The sequence below is a fragment of the Pipistrellus hanaki genome (assembly GCF_964339955.1).
Source record: "Pipistrellus hanaki genome assembly, chromosome: X".
Lineage (NCBI taxonomy): Eukaryota > Metazoa > Chordata > Mammalia > Chiroptera > Vespertilionidae > Pipistrellus > Pipistrellus hanaki.
In genome coordinates, this window is record NC_140524.1 from 7,977,115 (window position 1) to 7,999,419 (window position 22,305).

At 45.5% G+C, this 22,305-nt stretch overlaps 1 protein-coding gene across 7 annotated transcripts in view; it reads right to left on the minus strand.

Annotated features, from left to right (window-relative positions):
- The window catches only part of FAM120C (family with sequence similarity 120 member C), a 65,545-nt gene extending 43,654 nt beyond the window's left edge, over nt 1-21,891 (minus strand). For 4 of the 7 annotated variants that reach the window (XR_014793784.1, XR_014793785.1, XR_014793786.1 and 1 more), the window contains exons 1-4: nt 20,821-21,877; nt 4,329-4,575; nt 3,118-3,200; nt 2,021-2,149 (exon numbers count right to left, since the gene is read on the minus strand). Coding sequence is in view for 4 of the 7 variants with exons in the window: in XM_084871026.1 (XP_084727152.1) it covers nt 2,021-2,149; nt 3,118-3,200; nt 4,329-4,575; nt 20,821-21,522 (1,161 nt within the window). In the remaining 3 variants the exon portion in view is untranslated. Of the gene's footprint in view, nt 1-2,020; nt 2,150-3,117; nt 3,201-4,328; nt 4,576-20,820 lie in introns of all 7 variants that reach the window. The other 3 variants (XM_084871029.1, XM_084871027.1, XM_084871028.1) reach the window with 3 other exon arrangements.
- Between the last annotated feature and the right edge of the window lie 414 nt (nt 21,892-22,305).

Below are 22,305 nucleotides of genomic sequence, written 5' to 3' on the forward strand. Positions count from 1 at the left end.
ATAAACAGAAGAAGAAAACTGTTCATCATTAATCATTTGATAAAAGCAAATTAAAATTATGATGGGCTATCACAATACACCAATTAGAATGGCCATAAAAATACTGACAGTAACAGGTGCATATGAAGAATGAAATAGCCACTGTGGAAAATGGTTTGGCAGAGTCTTATAAAGTTAGCCACATACTTACCACATGACCCAAAAATCCCACTCCTACGGAAATGAAATCGTATGTTCCTACAAAAACCTATACACAAGTGTTTACAGCAGCTCTAACCAAAACTGGAAACTCAAATATCCTCTAGGATGAATGCATAAACAAACGTATACCCACACAATATATACTACTTGGCAATAAAAATGAATAAGTTATTGTTGGATGCAATATGCAAAAACTTAGAAGACTGGAAAAGACATTATGTTGAATGAAAATGACGTTCTCAAAAGATTATATACTATATGATTCCAGTCATATGCTGTTCTCTAAAAGCTATAACCAAAGTAACAGAGAATAGACCGATAGTTGCCAAGAGTTGGGGATAAGTTTGGGTGTAACTGCAAAGGGACAGCATAAGATTTTGGGGTGGTTCAACTGCTCTGATCCTACATGTGATAGTGATTACATAAATCTATACATGTTAAAAATTCATAGAACTGGTCCGGCCGGGATGGCTCAGAGGTTGAGTGTTGACCTATGAACCAGGAGGTCGCAGTTTAATTCCCAATCAGGGCACATGTCTGGGTTGCAAGCTCGATTCCCAGTGTAGGGCGTGCAGGAAGCAGCTGATCAATGATTCTCTCTCATCACTGATGTTTCTTTCTCTCTCTCCCTCTCTCTTCCTTTCTGAAAGCAATAAAAATATATTTAAAAGAAAAGGAAAAGTAACTTATTTTCCTAACTTCGTTTCACAAGACAAAATCATAGTCAAGCTCTTTTGTCACTATTAACAATGAAATATCAATTCTTGTTTTATGTGAACCTACTTTAAGTAGTCTTTCTCATTACCCATTATCCTACACTAAGCAAGACTGCCTTTATATTAAAATATACAGTGAAATAAAGAAAAGAGCCCTAGCCAGTTTGGCTCAGTAGATGGAGCGTTGGCCTGTGGACTGAAGGGTCCCGGGTTCATTTCTGGTCAAGGGCACGTACCTCGGTTGCAGGCTCCTCCCCAGCCTGGGCCCTGGTAGGGGCCCGTGCAGGAGGCAACGAATCAATGTGTTTCTCTCATATTGATATTTCTCTCTTTCTTTCTCTCTTTCCCTCTCTCTAAAAATCAATGGAAAAATATCTTTGGGTAAGGGTTAAAATAATAATAAAAGAGTAAGAGGATATATGCTAGTGATAATATAGCATGTTGTTTCTGGGTAATGAGATTTTAGATTTTAAGTGACTGTTTTTTTTGCTTGTTTACAGTGGTGCCTCGCATAACGAACGCCTCGCACAGCGAACTTTGGACAGGTTTTTCATGAAACCATCGGCCAAAAAGCAGAAAATGGATGAAGATGTGCAAGATTCGGTAGACTCTACTTAGTCTGTCTTAAAATTAAAAAAATGTGTGTTTTTTTAAAAAAAATTATGTTTTTAGATGTATATAAATAAAAATATGTCATCTTAGCATTTTTTTTATGTCATCTTAGCATATTTTATGCTACAGAACGAATTATTTTTTTTAACATGTATTGTTATGGGAAAACGCGTTTCACATAACGAACTTTTCGCATAACAAGCTTGCTCCTGGAACGAATTAAGTTCGTTGTGTGAGGCACCACTGTATTTTCTAAATTTTCCAGAATGAGCTTGCATAGCTTTGATAGTCAGTGGGGAAAAGTTGAAGAATCCTTTCAATGTAGTCCTAGTAATGTTTTCTCAAGGAAGCTCTGGGGCTCGGGTCTGGATGCATGGAGAAGACAAGCAGCTGGAGGAGAGGAGGAGCCTACCCAGGAAAGATCGGATCTGCTGGTGGTACTGGTGAAGGTAAGAAAACTGGCTACTCTTAGGAAGGGGCGGCTAGCTCACCTGAGACTGTTTGAAAACATCCTTCCCGACCACATCCAGGTCAGAGGGGTCTTTGATGGCACTAACATATTCAGAAACGGCCTTGATCACCACGTCACACGGAGGAAGAACCAGCTGATGAGCTCGAACCTAGAAGAGTTCATATAAACAAGAAACACTGGCATCAGACATGGGTTGTTAGGAAAAAGGGTGAGGTGCCTGGCCTGCATGGTTGAGAGTCGACCTATGAACCAGGAGGTCACGGTTCGATTCCCAGTCAGGGCACATGCCCAGGTTGTGGGCTCGATCCCCAGTGGAGGCTGTGCAAGAGGCAGCCAAATGATGATTTCCTCTCTCTATCCCTCTCCCTTCTTCTCTCTAAAAATCAATAAAAACATATTTAAAAATGAAAAGAGCCCTGACCGGTTTGGCTCAGTGGATAGAGCGTCAGCCTGTGGACTGAAGGGTCCCAGGTTTGATTCCGGTCAAGGGCACGTACCTTGGTTGTGGACACATCCCGCTTAGACGTTGTACAGAAGGCAGCTGATCTATGTTTCTCTCTCATCGACTTTTCTAGCTCTCTATCCCTCTCCCTTCCTCTCTGTAAAAAAAATCAGTAAAATATATTTAAAAACAATAAAGTAGTCATCGAATATATGTGTGTGTGTGTGTGTGTGTGTGTGTGTGTGTGTAATTTTAAATGAGTTCAACTGTAGGATTGTGTGTGTGTGTGTGTGTGTGTGTAATTTTAAATGAGTTCAACTGTAGGATACCCAGCTGCTATTGCAGAGAAGTGCCTGATGTGGGGAAAACCCCAGCACGTTTGGTGACAAGAAGCATCAGAAGTGATGTATTCTGAATGAGCGTGGTGGAAGTGTGAGAGTGAAGGACACACACAGGAAAGCAAAACAGGAGGCAAGAGCTGGGTTTTCCCCTACACAGAAGGTGGAAAATGAACTTTTTCCTCTTTAAAGGGTATTAATCAGAATTATAAATTTTTATCTGCTAAGTATTAGAAGTCATTTAAGCCTAATGAAAGGTAATTGTTCTAACAAGACTCCAATCAAAGCCTGAGGTCCCCGAGGCATGGCTGTATCGGCAGGAGAGGGGCACAGTACCTTAAGTGATGCAAGGGGATGTTCTGGTCCCAGGAGACTCCAGTGGAAAGCAGCCAGGTCCTCGTCGGGGAGAATGTGGTTACCTACAAAACACACTATCACTGGCTGCACACATGTTTTCTTAGAACCTCAGGGCCTGACAAAGATTCTGTGAGAGAAAATCATCAAGTAGCTGAAGCCGGTTTGGCTCAGTGGTAGAGCGTCAGTCTGTGGACTGAAAGGTCCCGGGTTCGATTCCGGTCAAGGGAATGTACCTTGGTTGCGGGCACATCCCCGGTGGGGGGTGTGCAGGAGGCAGCTGATCGATGACTTTCTCTCATTGACGTTTCTAACTCTCTCTCTCCCTTCCTCTCTGTACAAAAATCAATAAAATATATTATTAAAAAAAAAAAGAGTCGGCCTGCAGACTGAAGGGTACCAGGTATAATTCCAGTCAAGGACATGCCCATGTTCCGGGGGCGTGCAGGAGGCAGGCGATCAGTGATCCTCTCTCATCATTAATACTTCTCTCTCTCTCTCTCTCCCTCTCCCTTCCGCTCTGAAATCAATAATAATATTAAAAAAAAAAAAAAAAAAAAAAGCTCAGCCAAAACCGGTTTGGCTCAGTGGATAGAGCGTCGGCCTGCGGACTGAAAGGTCCCAGGTTCGATTCCGGTCAAGGGCATGTACCTTGGTTACAGGCACATCCCCAGTAGCGGGTGTGCAAGAGGCAGCTGATCGATGATTCTCTCTCATCAATGTTTCTAATTCTCTATCCCTCTCTCTTCCTCTCTGTAAAAAATCAATAAAATATATTAAAAAAAAAAACAAAAACAAAAAAAAAACTCAGCCCTGACTGGTTTGGCTCAGTGGATAAAGCGTCGGCCTACAGACTGAAGGGTCCCAGGTTCGATTCCAGTGAAGGGCATGTACCTTGCTTGCGGGCCCATCCCCAGTATGGGGTGTGCAGGAGGCAGCTGATCGATGTTTCTCTCTCATCAATGTTTCTAATTCTCTATCCCTCTCCCTTCCTCTCTGTAAAAAAGAAAAAAATCAATAAAAAATATTTTTAAAAGAGAAAGTAATTTTATAAAAAGCTCAGCACCATAGTTTTTGGCAGGAGAATTTTCAGAAGACAAATCCAATGATGACAGGTTAGATGGCTCTGGTCTTCATCTCTTAGCACCAGAAGGGGAAACTAATCACTGGAATCTGTTCTCGGAACCACCTACCTAGCAGCGCAGCGAATATGGGAAAACTCATCCGCTTCAGGCCCAGCTGCTTGGCCACCTCCTGCATCAAGAACTGGTTGGTAGTGAGGTTCTTCCCGTTCCAGCTCAGCTTCAGAGCATGGGAACTGTAGTAAAAGGGGATATTGTAGAGAGCGTACTCGGAGTCATGGGCAAGAAGGCCGTGGAAGCCATTTTCCTTGAAAAAAGCCACCACTTCCAGATGGTGGTCCTCGAGGCTCTGAAAGACCTAGGAGGGAAGCAGAGAAGAACAAGGTCATGCAACAGAAGCGGAGCTGCGTCTGGTTCGCCGTCAGGAGGGTTAGTAACGGAATTTTACAGTTTGTTGAAACAAGATTATATGAGATTGAACGGAAGAGTTAAAAAAAAGGGGGGGGGGCCCTCTCTCTTGCCTGCCGAAGTGGCTCAGCAATTGAGCACTGACCCATGAACACCAAGAGGTCCCTCAAGGTTCGATTCCCAATCAGGGCACTTGCCCAGGTGCGGGCTCGATCCCCAGTGTGGGGCATGCAGGAGGCAGCCGATCAATGGTTCTCTCTCATCACTGAGGTTTCTATTTCCCTCTCCCTTACTCTCTGAAATCAATACATACATACATACGTGTGTGTGTGTGTGTGTGTGTGTGTATTTATATTTAAAGCCTCTCTTGTAAACGCAGAATTATCTTTGGGTTTGTTCAAATGCCCCGTCTTTTTATACTCCTTTCGTGAAACTGAGAGGCCTAAGCCTCTTTAAAAGAAATTAACATGGTATATAAGTTTTTAAACAATAACAGAAGATAACTACAATAGAAAGATAAAAGCTATTATTTATTGCTCAGCACCTCTATATACCCCGCATAGTTTACATAAATTATCTCAGCATCAGAACAACCATGGGCAAGGGAGTTGTGGATGTAAAAACTTACACAGGAAGGTTAAACACCATATAGCTAGAACCTGAACCGAAGCTCATCTAACTCCCCTTTAAAAATGACTTCTTGCTTTAAGAGCACCAAGGGCACTTCTATCATGTAGGTATCAGAAACTTCACCCCATGTTTATTTTGTCAGTCCTCACCTGAGAATATGTTTTTATTGATCTTTAGAGAGGGGGGGAGAGAGAGACAGGGACAGAGACAGAGAGAGATATTGACATGAGGTTGTCTCCAGTATACATCCCAACCGGGGATTGATTAAATGCACAACCTAGGGATGTGCCCTGACCAGAATCGAACCCACCACCTTTTTGGTGCACGAGATGATTCTCTAACCAACTGAGCAACCCGGCCTGAGCAACTTAACCCCATTTCTAAAGGTGGGAAAACGAATGCTGCAAGAAATGGGCTGCCCCCAAAGTTACATGATGAGTGAGTGAAGAAGGCAGGGTTCAAACCCAAGTTCATCTGATGCCAACATTCATACTTTCCATTATGCCAGGCTTCTTCCTGGAGAGACATACCATTAAGTGCCCTGCTATGTGTCCCTCTATAGCTGCACTTAGAGCACACTGGACCCACCACACCAACTTCCTTCATTCCAGAGACTTTATCTCTGCGTTCCCAGCTCCCACATAAGACCTAGAGCACAGTGATATGAATAGCAATGGCTAACAGATACTGAACACGCTCTATGGGCTAAGTAATGTCCCGAGCACTTTACATGCACTAACTCGTTTCATACCCAAAAACAGTCTTAGGCTGCCACAACTACTACTGTCATACCCACTTTACATTCCTGTCCTTCAGGTCACGTGGCTGGAAGGAGCTAGACCTGGATTTTGGCCCTAGAGCCTGTGGACCTCGATAATTTTGTTGAACCCAACTGATCTAATCCTTCGAGTTGTAAAGAAATGGTAGTTTTCTGAAGTCTGACCGGAGTTTCAATGCAGTAAGCTTTTGCCAGCCTTTGTAAAGGGAGACGGGTCACAGGAGAGAGTCATGTCACACGTTAGTCATACAAGGGGACGGACACTGGTAAGCGGATAGCAAAGCAAGGTGTATTTGATATCCAGGCAAAGGAACCAAAATTCCTTACATCACACTGTAACATATTGAAGCCTAGAGCTGTGATAAACTCCAGTGGGGTCAGGGCAGTCCAGTGTTACGCAGTCCCTAGTGATAATTTCTTCCAGCGCATCTCTCATACACGTCCCTGATTGAGCATCCTTCTACCTGTACCAGGCATAAGGCTACGTGTAGCATATTCTCACAATCATCACAATCTGACCATGTAAGCCCCATTTTACAGATGTGGAAACTGAGGCTTAGAGAAATGAGGTGCCATCCTCAGGGCCACAGAACTGGGAAGCAGAAGCCTGGGTCGCGCTGCTCTTTCGGCGACAGCACATTGCTTCTGTCTGGTCTAAAGCACATTACGCCGCTATCCAACTGATTTCAATTCCAGAAAGCCAAGGACTAGTGATTTTTAACTAATCTGGTGGCTCTTATAACCCCAGGAGTGCAAATCACAATGGCTGGAGAGCATCTTCAAAATGTACAAACCTGTGCTTCAGATCAGCTGGTGATAATGAAACCCTGGCGGGCCAGGAGAAAGCCTTCCGGCCACAGTGCCTCTCAGAGAACAGCTCTGATGATTACTGCCACCTATGCAGAATGACTTCCAGGCCCTGGTCCAAGCTGATCCGGTTTCCTTGGCAACCGTGCAATTTTCCAGGAGACCGAAATGATTCAGGCGAAATTAAACAACATACCCAAACGACTAAGCAGAAAAGCAGGACATTTGAGCTATAAGGAAAGCAAGAGTTGAGATTCTGAATTGTCTACAGCTTTTTATTGTTGTTCATCCTCGCCTGAGGATATTTTCCCATTGATTTTTTAAGGAGAGTGGAAGAGAGGGAAAGATAGAAATATCCATGTGAGAGAAACACGTCAATTGATTACCTCCCGCACGATTGATTGCTTCCTGCAGGAGTCCCGAACAGGGCCCAGGCCCAGGAGCCACTGCAGTCCTGCAATCAAGGCACATGCCCTTGACCGGAATCAAACCCTGGACCCCTTTGGTCCGCAGGTCAGCGCTCTAACCACTGAGCTAACCAGCCAGGGCTGTCTAGCTTTTAATCACTGACTCAATTTTAGTCCAACGAATATGAATTGAGAGCCTACTAAGTGCCAGGACACAGACAGCATAGAGTGGCATGAATACAAAGAAGAATAAAACTCAGGGGGAAAGAGCTCCCTGAGAAGTTTCGTTTCCAATCTAAGTAGTCCGAAGCAGTGGATTTTAAATTGTGCTCCCCAAACCAGGGTTTGGGTAGGTAGAAAACTGGATCAAATAATCAGATGCACCTACTTTCTCTTCAAACCGAGCTCATATTTACCTATTTTATATTTCGGCTCTTTGAGAAATATTTTATTTTATTGAATATTTGCTGTTAAAAACAACTAGAAGTAGCCTGGCTGGCCTGGCTCAGTGGTTGAGAGTTGACCTATGAACCAGGAGGTCAAGATTTCATTCCTGATCAGGGCAGATGCCTGGGTTGCGGGCTCGGTCCCCAGTAGGGGGCGTGCAGGAGGCAGCCAATCAGTGATCCTCTCTCATTGATGTTTCTCTTTCTCCCTCTCCCTTTCTCTCTCCCTTTCTGAAATCACTAAAAAATATAAATATATTTTTTTAAATCTAGAAGTATTTGCCACTAAAATGTAAGCTCCAAGAAGGCTGAGATTTTGGGTCTGTTTTGTTTACTGCTGTATCTCTTGTGCATAGAACACCTGGCAGAGTAGGGGACCAATGAGCCATTTTGACTTTCAACCAATATATTTTTTTATTGATTTCAGAGAGGAAGAGAGAGGGGGAGAGAGATAGAAACATCAGTGATGAGAGAGAATCATTGATCGGCTGCCTCCTGCAAGCCCCACACCGGGGACTGAGCCCCCAACCGGTATGTGCCCTGACCAGAATGGAATCCGGGACCCTTCATTCCACAGGCTGACACTCAATCCACTGAGCCAAAGCTCAGCTAGGGCTCTACCATTATTTATAGAGCCAGGAACTGATATGTGCTAGGCACTGATCTAGGTGTGGGGATACAGTGAACAAGAGCCCCAAATTCGCTGAAACCAGCTTGGCTCAGTGGATAGAGCATTGGCCTGCGGACTGAAAGGTCCCAGGTTCGATTCTGGTCAAGGGCATCTACCTTGGTTGGGCACATCCCCAGTAGGGGGTGTGCAGGAGACAGCTGGTCGATGTTTCTCTCTCATCGATGTTTCTAGCTCTCTATCCCTCTCCCTTCCTCTCTGTAAAAAATTAATAAAATATATTTTTTAAAAAGAGCCCCAAATTCCTATCTTCATGGAGCTGACATCATAGTGTTTAATATTTCATAATAAGCATTGGGCTAAGCCAGTGGTCGGCAAACTGCGGCTCGTGAACTGCAACTGGTTTGCAGCTCTGTTGACTAATGACTTTTCTGACCACTGAGTAAGGCATTACCCTTACCCAGAAGTTTAGTACATTATTAACATGTTTTTTAAGTTTTTCCCTAAGGCAGTAGTCAGTAAACTCATTAGTCAACAGGGTGGCAAACTGCAGCTTGCCGACCACTGTGCTAAGTGAAATAAGCCAGTCAGAGAAAGGTAAATATCACAAGAACTCACTCATTTGTGGAATAAAATGAACAACATAAACTGATGAACAAAATGAGTTTCTAAAGGCCTAATTATGCTAGTAACAAGCAAATAAATACAACCATACGCTTGTGAAGGTATTTCTGAACAATCCTGGTTCAATTCAAAGTGTCTGGATGCGTTGAAATGCCAACTAAACAGGTTAAATATTTTATTTCAATCATTTCTGGAGTGCTGAATGCCCTTTAAATGCCAACTAAGAAATTGTTTTCTCAGCATCTTCAGTACCAAGCCAACCAATCTCCTTATGATAGAGCAGATTTCCAAAACATGAATCTAGTCACTAAGCAAAGTATTCAACTGTGGTTGGTACAAATCACCATGTTAATTACTAGCTCCTGACATGTTTCATTTTGAACATTTTTGCACGGTGACTCCTCAGGAGTGGCATGACAAAGCTTTTAGCCCTTGTAAAATGTTTCTGTTTCAAAGTCCAACAGCATTGCTTTTGCAGAAGCACACATGTAGTCGTATTCACTAGCTTTGACCAATTTATACTAAAAATGTCAAGACTTTCTCAGCATACAAAATCCAGTTATTTCTGGATGCACCTGCCACAGACTACTAGGCCAAAAGAGTGAGATGGCATACAAAATGTTTTAATGTTTTTGGATTGATTTCAGAGAGGAAGGGAGGAGAGAGGGAGAGAAACATCGATGATGAGAATCATGGATCGGCTGCCTCCTGCAGGCAACCCAGGCCTGTGCCCTGAAGGGAACTGAACCCTGACAGTCAACCACTGAGCCAGGCCGGCTGGACTGCATCAAACATTTTAACACGCAGGTGCAATGGTTCTCGAACTCTACGGTGGATGGCTTGTGAAAACAGACCGACAAGCCCCATCTCCAGATTCTGATTCAGGAGGTCTGGGATAGGGCCTGAGCATCTGCATTTCTAACAAGTGTGCAGGTGGTACAGTGCTGTTGGTCAGGGACCATACTGTGAGGCACATAGCCAAGTGTATAACTCTATGGGCAGCATTTATATCTGTTGTAAACAGGTGCAATCTAAAATTTCACAAATAGCTTCTTGACCCAAGTTGTCCTCAAATTGTTCGGCCACCCATTTTTAACATTTGGAGCCACAGGATTTCCTATGCTTGTTTATGATGTAATTTCTGCTATACTCACTCTTCTCTCAAACTTACCTACAAAAGGCTTTCAAGGCCTAGCAATGTTTAACTTACTACATATTTGCATTTCATGCTGGTATCATTTATTGTGTCTATATTCAAAACAGTCTATTGAGCCCTGATCAGTTTGGCTCAGTGGATAGAGCGTCGGCCTGTGGACTGAAAGGTCCCAGGTTTGATTCCGGTCAAGGGCATGCACCTTGGTTGCGGGCACATCCCCAGTAGGGGGTGTGCAGGAGGCAGCTGATCGATGTTTCTCTCTCATCGATGTTTTCAGCTCTCTCTCTATCCCTCTCCCTTCCTCTCTGTAAAAAAATCAATAAAATATATAAAACAAAAACAAAACAGTCTATTGAAATTTCAATCGCTTTTTCTTGTTGTTGTTAATCCTCACCCAAGGATATTTTTTCCCACTGATTTTTTTGAGAATGGAAGGGAGGTGAGAGACACAGAGAGAGAAACATCGACTGGCTGCCCTCCACGCACAACACAACCAGGGCCAGGAACCAAGCCTGCAACTAAGGTACGTGCCCTTGACCAGAAACAAATCCACGACCCTCTAGCCTGCAGGCTGACGCTCTAACCACTGTGCAAACTAGCAACGGCTTATTCGTTTTGTTTCAACACCAGTCATTTTTGTACACTGGTTGTATTTCTTATAATGGTTTCTGTTTAAATGGTTTCTTAAGCTCTAGTCTTTCACTAGACACATTTTATTTAGGTATAGAGGAACTCATCACTTTGTGAGAAGAAACAAGTCATCTTTTCTGCCAGAGAACAGTTTAGACAGCCGCCATTTTGGTCTGTGTGACTTGGCAGCCGCCATCTTGAAATGGCGAAGGCCAACCTCTCCCTTTGAATTAGCCAATCACAAAAGGCTGTGTGCCTGAGCTCCAATCAAAAGGGACAGGTCACATGCATCAGGACTACAAAGCCCAGCTGACTGCCTGCTCAGTGTGCCTTCCCTCCCAGACCATATGCTGCGCACTTTCTGCTCAAAAGTAAATATATTTGCCTTGCTACCTGGCTCCCAAGTATGCTGTGTTCTACCAGGACCCCTGAATTTGGGGGCTTGCCTTATTTCTTACAACTTCCAACAAGAAAAAGGCTCTCTCTGGCCGAAACCAGTTTGGCTCAGTGGTAGAGCGTCGGTCTGCGGACTGAGGGGTCCCGGGTTCGATTCCGGTCAGGGGCATGTACATTGGTTGTGGGCATATCCCCGATGGGGGGTGTGCCAGAGGCAACTGGTTGATGTTTCTCTCTCATCGACGTTTCTAGCTCTCTATCTCTCTCCCTTCCTCTCTGTAAAAAATCAATAAAATATATTTTTTTAAAAAAAAAAGAAAAGAAAAAGGCTCTCTCCAAATTTCCTTTAAATATGTGCCTTTCTTATATAATCTTTTCGTTTACTTTCCATAGGTGTGGGTACAAAAAATATTTCATGTTCATCAAAACTGCTAAAAGAGCACAAGCGCCACAATCAATGCTATTTTTGTTATCTATTTCTATATAATAAATCACCCCCAAAACTTAGTGGCTTAAAAAACATTTATTATCTCAGAGTATCTGGCTTGAAATGGATGAGACAAGATTCATAGGAAAAGAAAATACAGCCCTGGCCAGGTGGCTCAGTTGGTTAGAGTGTTGTCTCATGCACCAAGAGGTTGTGGGTTCGATTCATGGTTGGGGCACATACGGGAGGCAGCTGGTCAATGTTTCTCCATCTCTCTCTCTCTCTCTCTCTAAATAAAAACATATCTTCAGGTGAAGATCAAAAAGAAAAAGAGAATACAGAAAGTAGAATAAATGTGAGGGGAAACTATTGAACTCCATCTTGGATATTTTTTTGATTAAGTCAGCAGTTGCCAACTGGCGGTCCGTGAGGTCTAAAAGGTTAGCTATTGCTGGATGAAGTGACCTAAGTTGTGCCAAAAGTTCATAAGAGAGGTTGGGAGTAAAGAAAGAACTCTAGGAATCATCAGAATATAGCCCTATCCGGTTTGGCTCAGTGGATAGAGCGTCAGCCTGTGGACTGAAAGGTCCCAGGTTTGATTCCGGTCAAGGGCATGTACCTTGGTTACGGGCACATCCCCAGTGGGGGGGTGTGCAGGAGGCAGCTGATCGATGTTTCTAACTCTCTCTCTCCCTTCCTCTCTGTAAAAAAAACACAATAATATATATATATATATATATATATATATATATATATATATATATATATATATATATATATATATTTTTTTTTTTTTTTAAAGAAAAAGAAAACCACTCCTTGATCTTGGCTTTCCCTGTCAGAATTTTGTGCATCTGTAATATCTTTGTTGTGGCAGTCCAGTTTTCCTAGTAACTTTCTCAATGTGCTGTGAAAGATTAAAAATTTGATTATGTAGTATACATGATATTAATCTGTGAATTAGTGGGACTTTGATGTAACAGCGTTATCAACATCTGAAGATATTGGTACTTGATACTCTTAAGGAAAGTTAGCCTCTAAATTTTAAGCTGGAAAGTCACTGGAATAACTGTTTAGAAAAGAATCACAACCACATGACGACATTTTTTTACGAATGTTGAGAATTGTGTACAAATTAAAATGTCTGTGTACTGATCCTCAAAACAAACAATAAAATCTCAATTATGAAAAAAATTCAATGGGAAGTTTTGTGTGCTTTTTAAGTTATTCCTGTACACTGTAAGGGAAAGAAACCAGAGATGGAGAGACTGAAAATGCAGAAAAGAGATGATTACTTTTGAATTCTTATAACCTCACTATCGGACTCTTTCACTTAGCATTTAGCTTACGCATGTGCCATGTACTGGCAGTACCGCACAGTTAGCAATGCTGGCACAAACTCAGTGTTCAATAATCTAATTATTGCTTTCCTACATGTATCTATGCATATTATCTGGCTAATAAAAATACACGATCTTACACAAGATGTATGAAACAAAGGAAACTGTATGGTGAGAGTGTGGAAAGAGACTGAGCGATACAGACCCAGAACAAAGATTTTTATCCACCAATGGCTAGTATTCAGACCAAGGAAAAATCATTTCACCTCTATGCACCTCAGTTATTCAACTGGCAAATGGGAAGAATACCATGCATTCTTGCACGCTTGTGCGGATGAAACAAGATATTTAAAAAGCACTTTATATACAACTTGGTGCTCACATAGTAATACAGCGGAACCTTGGTTCTCGAACTTAATTCCCTCCGGAAGGCTGTTGGAGAAGTGATTTGAGAACCGAATCGTTTTTTCATGAGAAACAATGTAAATTGAGTTAATCCATTCCAGGCTCCCTGATGATTCTATTTTAACCTTTCTTACACACAGTGCATGTCCAATGTACTGTTTAAGGTGTAAATAAGCACTTGTTAAGTTTATCGAACCACCCACAATAGCCTTATCACTGTCAGTGTTTGGTCCAGGGCTGTCCTGCGGGTCAGCATGCAGCATCTTTGCTTGTCACGTGACACTGCCTCCAAAGAGCTGTCCCTGCCTGCCTGCTTCTCCTTTACCCACATCAACAACAGATTCTCTCCCTCTTCCGTTGCCTGTGACCGGTTTCTTTCTCATCCTTAACAACATTGGGCTTTTTCTTTTTTTAATTGTGCTAATCTGCTGATTTCACCAGCCTCGAAAGCTCCTTTGTTTGTTGCCTAAGAGACGCTTTCTGTCATGCTGAGGTGTCAGCAAGAAAGGGTTGTCAGGTAGAAAATGGAAGTTTGGTTCAAAAACCAAGATTTTTTTTTCTGTGAACAACTTGGACTAGAACCGAATTGAGATGGGAGGAGTTTGAGACATTCAACAAACCCTTCGTGCTGGTGCCTCTATGATCATGCATGCACACGTCTCTCAAAGGTTAAACCTCGTGCTGTTATTATCTTAGGAAATTGTGCTGCGAATATGTTGGCATTCTTTTGTTTTTGCTGCTGCTGATTATTAAATTTTCATTTTTCACTTCCTTTTTGTTAAATATTCCTTTACATTTCTTGTCCTTTTTGTTTTTAAATTGTTTATTTATAGATTAAGCAGTACATTAGGGATGCAATGCATATAAGATTAAAACGAAATCATTTGGCTGTATGGAATGAATGAATTCAACTTAAATTCTAATGTGAAAAAAATGATTCTGTTTTGAACAGCTTTCTGGAATGGATTAAGTTCAAGAACCAAGGTTCCACTGTACTGCACCTTAATTGATTTCTTCTAATCAGCTCACACTTCCCTAACTGTCCTGCTCTGAAGAAGCATACCTGTGAGCCTTGGCTAGTGTGGTTCAGTTGGTTGGAGCATGGTCCCGTACACCAAAACGTAGCAGGTTCCATTCCTGGTTGGGGCACATGCAGGAGGCAACCGATCGACATTACTGTCTCACATCTATGTTTCTCTCTCTCTCTCTCTCTCTCTCTCTCTCTCTCTCTCTCCTCTCTCTCTCTCTCTCAATTTTCAAATAGTATAAGCTGCGAAATGGTGGGTTTCACATGATCATCTTTTTTTTCTAATACAATAAAACCTCTATACAACAGGTTTTTATAATTTGGGTGAGAGGTGTCTGAAGCCAAAAGTCTGTTATATAATACAGTAAGTTTTCTAAATTGTTGAAAAATTGACAAATTAGTTTACCTGTTTTTACTTACATAGACATGTTTGTGTAAAATTATGAATGATAAGGTTAATTTCACAGAAAAATATGTATTACTGTAATTTTAAATGTATACTGTTTAGTCTTGTAAATGTGTACACTCACCAGTCACGGAAAGCAAATGAATGTGCACATGGGAACATCAGACAGCATGTTAAAATTGCTGCAGAGCCCTAGCCGGTTTGGTTCAGCGGTTGGCCTATGGACCCAAGGGTCCTGGGTTCAATTCCAGTCAAGGGCATGTACCTCAGCTCTGAGGCGCCTCCCTGGCCCGGGCCGATTGGGGCACATGTAACCAATCAATGTCTCTCTCACATCAATATTTCTCTCTTTCTCTCTTCCACTCTCTCTAAAAACCAATGGAAAAATATCCTCTGATGAGGATTAAAACAAAACAAAAACTGCTGCAGAAGGTCACACCAGGTAACAACAGAACCAATTACCATATAGCAGGTGGTGTGCTCGTGTGCTAATCATTTGCCAAATACTATTTATGAGCAGTGACACTTGGATATGAATATGTAGACTATAGTTGTATATATGTAATATTTACTTATGTTGGCGAAATTACTAGTGTTTTTTACAACATATAGCCTATTCCCTAAAATTTGTTAAAAATAACCGTGTATTAATAACACAAAATAACCTGTTAATTTAATTATAAGCAAGTCTGGGCTAAAAGCCTATGCCATAGGGACCGGAAATGATCCAAAGTCTGCTAAATTGAGTTCTGCAAAATTGGGGGTTTACTGTATATAATAACCATCAAAACAAAGTATTCATTCCCTGACAGCCCCACATCTTCTCCCAAATTATATTCTAAAACTGCTTTAGGTTGCTGTGCCTCTGGAACCCTCAGGAAGAGACCAGGCTGGCCATTTGGGTTGCCTGAATTTTTCGGCTCCTGGTGCTTACCACTTACAAAGGCTTGTGGAACGTACAAGAGAAACTAACCAAATAACAAAATTCATCTCAATTAAATACACTGGATGCTCTCACGCGAAGTCCTGCCTTGTCTAAAGCTCAACATCCATCCGCGCATTTTACCTTTTATTTATCCCTCCGGCCCTTTTGCCTAGCACCTCTGAAAATGGCCTGGGAACAAAGGCCCGCCTCCCGGCCTGCTCTGAAGACCGCGAGGAGGAGAAGTACACGAGGTGGGCTCTGTTTGGAAGCACTAGCGTTTCAGTGACTATGCTGTACACCAGCAACTAATAGAAAACCCCGTGGAATATAAACTGCAATGGAATATGTGTGTGCACGTAACCTAGAATACTTTTTTTTAAAACGTACGCACACCGATCATTCCGATCATCCCAGTGAAACCGGTTCTCTTCAAGATGGTGGGAGCGTTTCTAAAATGGCGGCGTGGAGCTCCTGAAAATCTGAAACGGCGCCGTCGTTCCCCCAGCCCCCTCCCCCCCCCTCGCACAGTTGCCGCTTTTTGAAAATATCTCAGATCCGTCTGAGCTACTGCCTCCCAGAGCGAGACCCCGCTGCATCATGGAGGCAAAGGGACAAACCGGAATGGGGCCACAGGTGGGGTGCACGGCAGGAGCCACGGATTTGGGGCTCCCCATCCCGGGTCCCTGCTGGCCCTCGCTGGGCCGCTGGTTACTCTGAGTCAGAATTTCGGCTGCCTTCTGACTGCATGCGCGCTCACGTAGGGGGAAGGGTACGCGGAACCTCCCAATTGGCATCTCCGCAGAGAAATCCTAACAGACATGAAGACCTAGCCACTCCGATCCCTGCAGGGACCATCAAAACCGAAGCGGAGTCCTAGCCGGTTTGGCTCAGTGGTTAGAGCACTGGCTTGCGGACAGAGGGGTCCGGGGCTCGATCCCCAGTGTGGGGCGTGCAGGAGGTAGCCGATCCATGTTTCTCACTCTCCCTCTCTTTAAAAAAGCACTAAAAGCATATTTAACAACAACAACAAACCGACGCGAACGTCTTATCACATCGGGTCCACGAATTATCGAAAAAGACCTCTTTTTCCTGGGCAAGTCCGTTCTGCGGAAACTAGCACGTATCCGAAAAGACACTCACAGCGTACACCGGCCACATTCATTTCTCTCTAAGTTCAAGGTGTCTTTATGATCAGACATCAAATCATCCAGTTTCAGCTTGAGAAAAGAAAAACTTTCAAAAGGAAAACCACAATCAATTCTTCCCCAGCACTTCTCCAATCTGTGCCATGAACCAGGAAGTCCCCTCTAACAATGACAACAAGCACCACCACAAAAGCATCCGCCAGAACCAGGAGAGAGAACTTCACCTAGGCAGTTCTGGAGCCAGTCTTCAATCCGCGAAATTAAAAACCACATTCGACATTTGTTTTAAGTTCCTCTTACACTGCATCCTCTTAGGATCCCAGACCTGTTTGTTCAGGGGGGGGGGGAAATTTTATCCTGCACCTAAAGTATGCAAGACACTATGAAGAACCTGAAAAGAGTTAAATTATATATATTTATTCTATATATTCCCCAATGGTGTTGCTCGGATGAAGAGAGCAGCTGGGATTCCGCCCCCCCCCCCGAACATTTTATTATGAAAAATGTTCAAAAACATGGCAGAGTTGAAATAATTTTATTGAACACTCGGATACCACCACGATTCTACCATTTCTACTATATCTGCTTTCTCACACATCCATCCATACATCTTATTTTTTGATGAGCTTAGTAGCCCTACTTTAGGGCTGTATCTCAAAAATTTTGACTGACAGTGGATAGAGCGACGGCCTGCGGACTCAAGGGTCCCAGGTTCGACTCCGGTCAACGGCATGTACCTTGGTTGCGTGCATATCCCGTGTGGGGTGTGCAGGAGGCAGCTGATCGATGTTTCTAACTCTCTCTCCCTCTCCCTTCCTCTCTGAAATCAATAAAAATATATTTAAAAAATTTTTTTGATCATTTGGGTACCAAAACGTCTGGAAAACACATACCCATGTTCAGCATTCAACTCTCCTGCCAACCTCCGATCAAAATGCATTCAGCGCTCACCCAGGCCATTTTAGGTCTCGGTACCCTCGGGCACTGTCTGAGCTGTTCTTCCCAGCCCCCTTCACATCAGCCTGTGAAGCCGCCTCCAACTTTCACACCCTCACTCCCAAGTCAGCATGCCCCCAGCCCCCCCCCCCCCATCAAGGCCACGTTATTAAAAGCAGCTATGATTTCACCAGCCTAGACACATGCATCATCTTTTGCAATTAGCCCCCAGGATCTGCAATTCTGCTTTCAGTGTGGATCTCTTACTAAGCGGACCTGATTGAGGGCAGGGGTGGTCCTCTCCTTCACCCCAGAATCCTCAGCAACCAGCATGGTACCAGGCCCATACAAGGACGCCCCCCCAAAATGTATACACACTCTCACAGCTGATTCTATCCCATTAGGAAATGAAATGGGTTTTAAGAAACCCTGCCTCTGTAATTATTCAAAGTGTGTGTATACATTTTTTTTGGGGGGGGGGGTGGAGGGACACCCCATATAAATGAACAACCCAGACCTGTCTTTACCCGGGAGCCAGGGGAGATTGCAATCGTGTGGGAATGACCTAATCGCGCTGGCACTTCAGAAAGATTCCTCTGAGAGAGAGCACCGTTGTTAAGAGGATGAGCTGCGGAGCCAGACAGCTGGGCATGAGGCCCAGAATCCCAGCTCTGCCATTTAGTGCTGGGTGACTCCAGGCAAGTCTCTAAACTTCCCGTGCCTCAGTTTCCTGATTTGGAAAAGGAATAAGACACTTTCACTGCTTACTGTGGAGGATCAAAGGAGAGATCTGTTTGGTTTTTGTTTTGTTAAAGCACACAACTTAGCACCTGGCACATACTAAGCATTCTATCAATGATGGCCATTGTTGCCAGCAACCCAGTTAATAATGACAATGAGGTAAAAGGTCCTTCAATGCCCTGGCTGGTTTGGCTCAGTGGATAGAGCGTGGGTGTGCGGACTGAAGGGTCCCGGGTTCAATTCCGGTCAAGGGCACATGCCCAGGTTGTGGGCTCGATCCCCAGTCGGGGGGCATGCAGGGGACAACTAATCAATGATTCTCTTTCATCATTGATGTTTCTCTCTCTCTGTCTCTCTCTCTCTCTCTTTCTCCTTTCCTCTCTGAAATCAATAAAAATATATATTTTAAAAAATCCTTCAAGCTTGGGTGGGCCCTGGCCGGTGTGGCTCAGTTGGTTGAGCATTGTCCTGGGCACCAAAAGGTAACCGGATGGATTCCCAATCAGGGCACATACCTAGGTTGCGGGTTTGATTCCCAGGTCAGGAGCCTTCGATCAGGAGCATATGGGGAGGCAACTGATCTCTCTCTCTCTCTCTTTTTCATGTCTCCATAAAATCAATTTTTTAAATGTATTTAAAAAAAAAAAAAAACTTGAGTGGTAGCGATGAAAACAAATTGGAAAGAACAGCCATGAATGAGGAATCTACTAAAAAGTAGGAAGGCAAGCAGAATGAGCTTGTTTTATATATATATATATTTTGGCTTTGTACATTTGGCATGGCTCCTGATTCGATTTTTCATTATCAAAAGCAGCTCTAACTTCCCCAGCGCAGGCCCGCATTTGCAGCCCAGAGCACAAGGGGTCTAGTATGACCCAACTCCAGCCACAGCTCTGTGACCGACCACTGTAAGCTTCTCTATGCGGGTCTTTCAGTCTCAGCTGCGTTTTTTTTTTTTTGTTTTGTTTTTTCATGACTCCCTGCAGCACCATTTCTTTAGTTTATGATTCCCCCAATTTCCTGTCCTGTCTCCTGACTGGGAGCGCATCCCTGAGCCCCGTGGCTGAATGGGTGTGAGGTTTTGTCCTGCCCGATCCCGCACTCCTTTCTCCTCTTTCCTGCCCACCTCCCCCTTTACTTCTCAGGCCTTGCTATTCTGCACACGTAGGAACTTGAAACCTAAGAGCATGGGAAAGCAGCGGAGCAGCGGCAGTGCCAAGAACTGGGCTGCTGCCAAGCTCTTCCCTGGGCCCCATCGCAGTGACCAAGTACAGGGGAGATTAGACTCCGCTGCCCGTGGGGCCTCACCCGCTCATATTCCGTTAGCTTCTGCTCCTTGCCTTCCTCCCTCTTAAAGCGGCCTCCTCCCAAAGCAGCAACCCTTCAAAAGCCCCCCATCTTTGAAGGCCCAGGTGGGGACCCCCGTGACCATTTCAGCCCCCCGAAACCACCCCAACACACAGATCAGGGTCTGCACGTGCAATCTGTACCCTAAAGCATAATCACACATACACCACGAAATACATATTCCATGGATGCATGTTTGGTTTTCCAAGGGGAGGACCGTGTCTCGTGTTTTTTCCATCTCTCGTGCTCGGTGAGTTAATACTTGTTGAACAGTAACTGAATCGGTGGGGTGGTTTTTTTTTGGTGTGTGTGTGTATGTGTGTGCGTGTTTGTTTTTGGCTTGTGTGTTTGGGCTACGGGAGGAGGTACCTGTTGAAATGAGAAGAAAAAAAAAGGTTGAATGGCCATCCGGGTGGGGGAGGGAGAAGCCTAGGTGCAAATGGGGGGGGGGGGGGGAGAAATACCCTGTTTCCCCGAAAATAAGACAGTGTCTTATATTAATTTTTTTCTCCCAAAGTTGCGCTAGGGCTTATTTTCGGAGGATGTCTTATTTTCGGGGAAACACGGTAGTGTAGAAGGGGTGCGCTCAGCATCTGTTGAACTGCTTTGCTTCGAGGCTGGAAAGAGGCATGCAGAAGAGAGATGCCAAGTGGAAAGATCTGGAAAAAGGCATTTCGGCTTTAGGCGGCGAACAGCGGGGAAAGTTGGGGATACAAAAGATATTCCTCGACGCCCCAGGGATAGGCCAGCTGGAGAAATGGGAGGTGAAGGGAGCCACTGGGATGACCTGGGTGGAAATGGGGTTAAGGAGGTGCGCGGAGGGATGAGGGATGGTGGGAAGGGGTGGGTGGATGGATGGAATGATGGAGGGGGGTGGGCGATGGGTTGGGCGGTAAATGGATGGGGGGGGCAGTTAAGTGGGGGGATGGGCGGGGAGGTGTGTAGCCAGGAGGGAACAGGTGTGGGGCACATTAGGATAGGGCCCTTCCCTCACCTTGACCCGGAAACGGATGAGTGCCAGCCTCACGCAGTGGCTCAGGCAGGCCGGTGGCAGGAACCAGGCCCGTGGAGGAGGGGTGCCCTTGTTGCCCACGTGTCCCACGATCAGCTGCGCCGTCTGCCGCTCGGTCTGGCACCGACGGCCCCACTCCGCGAGCCGGTCCTTGCCCAGGCCCCCGGGGAACATGACGACCAGCTCCAGGCCCTCGCCGCCGGGGTAGGCGCAAGCCTGGCACAGCGCTGACAAGTAGCCGAGCATGGCGTTCCACTGGCCGCCGCACACCCAATCCGTCTGGTAGCCGCCGTACAGCCGCTGCAGCGCCGAGCCCGCGTCCACCAGCACCCGCGCCCCGGGCAGCGGCGGGGGCGGGGGCGGCGGCGGCGGGGGCGGCGGGTGGAGGCCGGGGTGCCCCGGGCCGTGGTGGTGGTAGTGGTGAGCCGGGTGGTGGTGCCGGGCCGGCCCCGGGCCCCCGCAGTAGGCGCCCAGGCCGGGGGGCGGGAGCGGCGGCGGCAGAGGACCGGGTCCGCGGGCGAAGCGCGGAGCCCCGGGCGCCAGGGCCACCGGAGGCGGCAGCTGGCAATGGACGAGCTGCTGCTGCTGGCGCGACACGGTGCGGGCGAGTTTGAGAAGGTCCACGGGGACCACGGCCCCGGGACAGCGCTTCTCCAGGAACTCCTGGAAGCCCTGGACGCCCATGCTTCGGCGGCGGCGGGCAGACGAGGCGGCGGCGGCGGCTGCGGCTGCGCGGCGAGCGGAGCGGCGATCTGGGCGCGAAGCTGGGGGCGAGCGCGTGCGCACTCGGCGGGGGGCGAGGGGGTGGGAAGAGGATTCCCGAGGGGCGGGAGCGCGGGAGCGAGGGCGGAGTGGGAAGAGACCACTGACCGGATTTGGGGGGGGAGGGATGAGGCCAACGGGATTCGGGAAAGATCGGGAGGATAAAGGCAGCGCCGGGCTCCGGTCACTCCTAGCTTTTTTTTTTTTTTTTTTTCCTCTCCTACGGCTCCTCACCGCTTCAAAAGTGGGGGAGCCTCTTCCTTCCACTTCCGGAAGCCATGTTGCCTAGTGTCGATGGTACACACTTTCTAGCTGAGGAGTGGGGGCGGGGCGGGGCCCAGAGGCATCCTGGGAGTTGTAGTTTTTTCCATGGCCTCAGGCTATGCAGCCGAGGAACGAGATTCCCTCCCCGTCAGCCCTCGGTCTCGCAGGATCGCCAGTGGCGGGGCGTGATGATATATGTTTAGGATTTGCACCTCCGTTCCTAGCACCCACCGAGTTGCTTCGTGGTATTTAACTGCCTTTTCCAGGGAAGAGGGAGAAGGAGCGATGCATCATGGGGAAAGGAAGCGGACTGGATTAATTGGATTAAGTTAAAGTCTGCTAAAATTCTCTGGAAGGTGGAAATGTTCATTTCAGGGGGTGAAAAATAATACGTGTAGCTCTTTTGTTGGTGGTAATCCTCACCCGAGGATATTTTTTTCT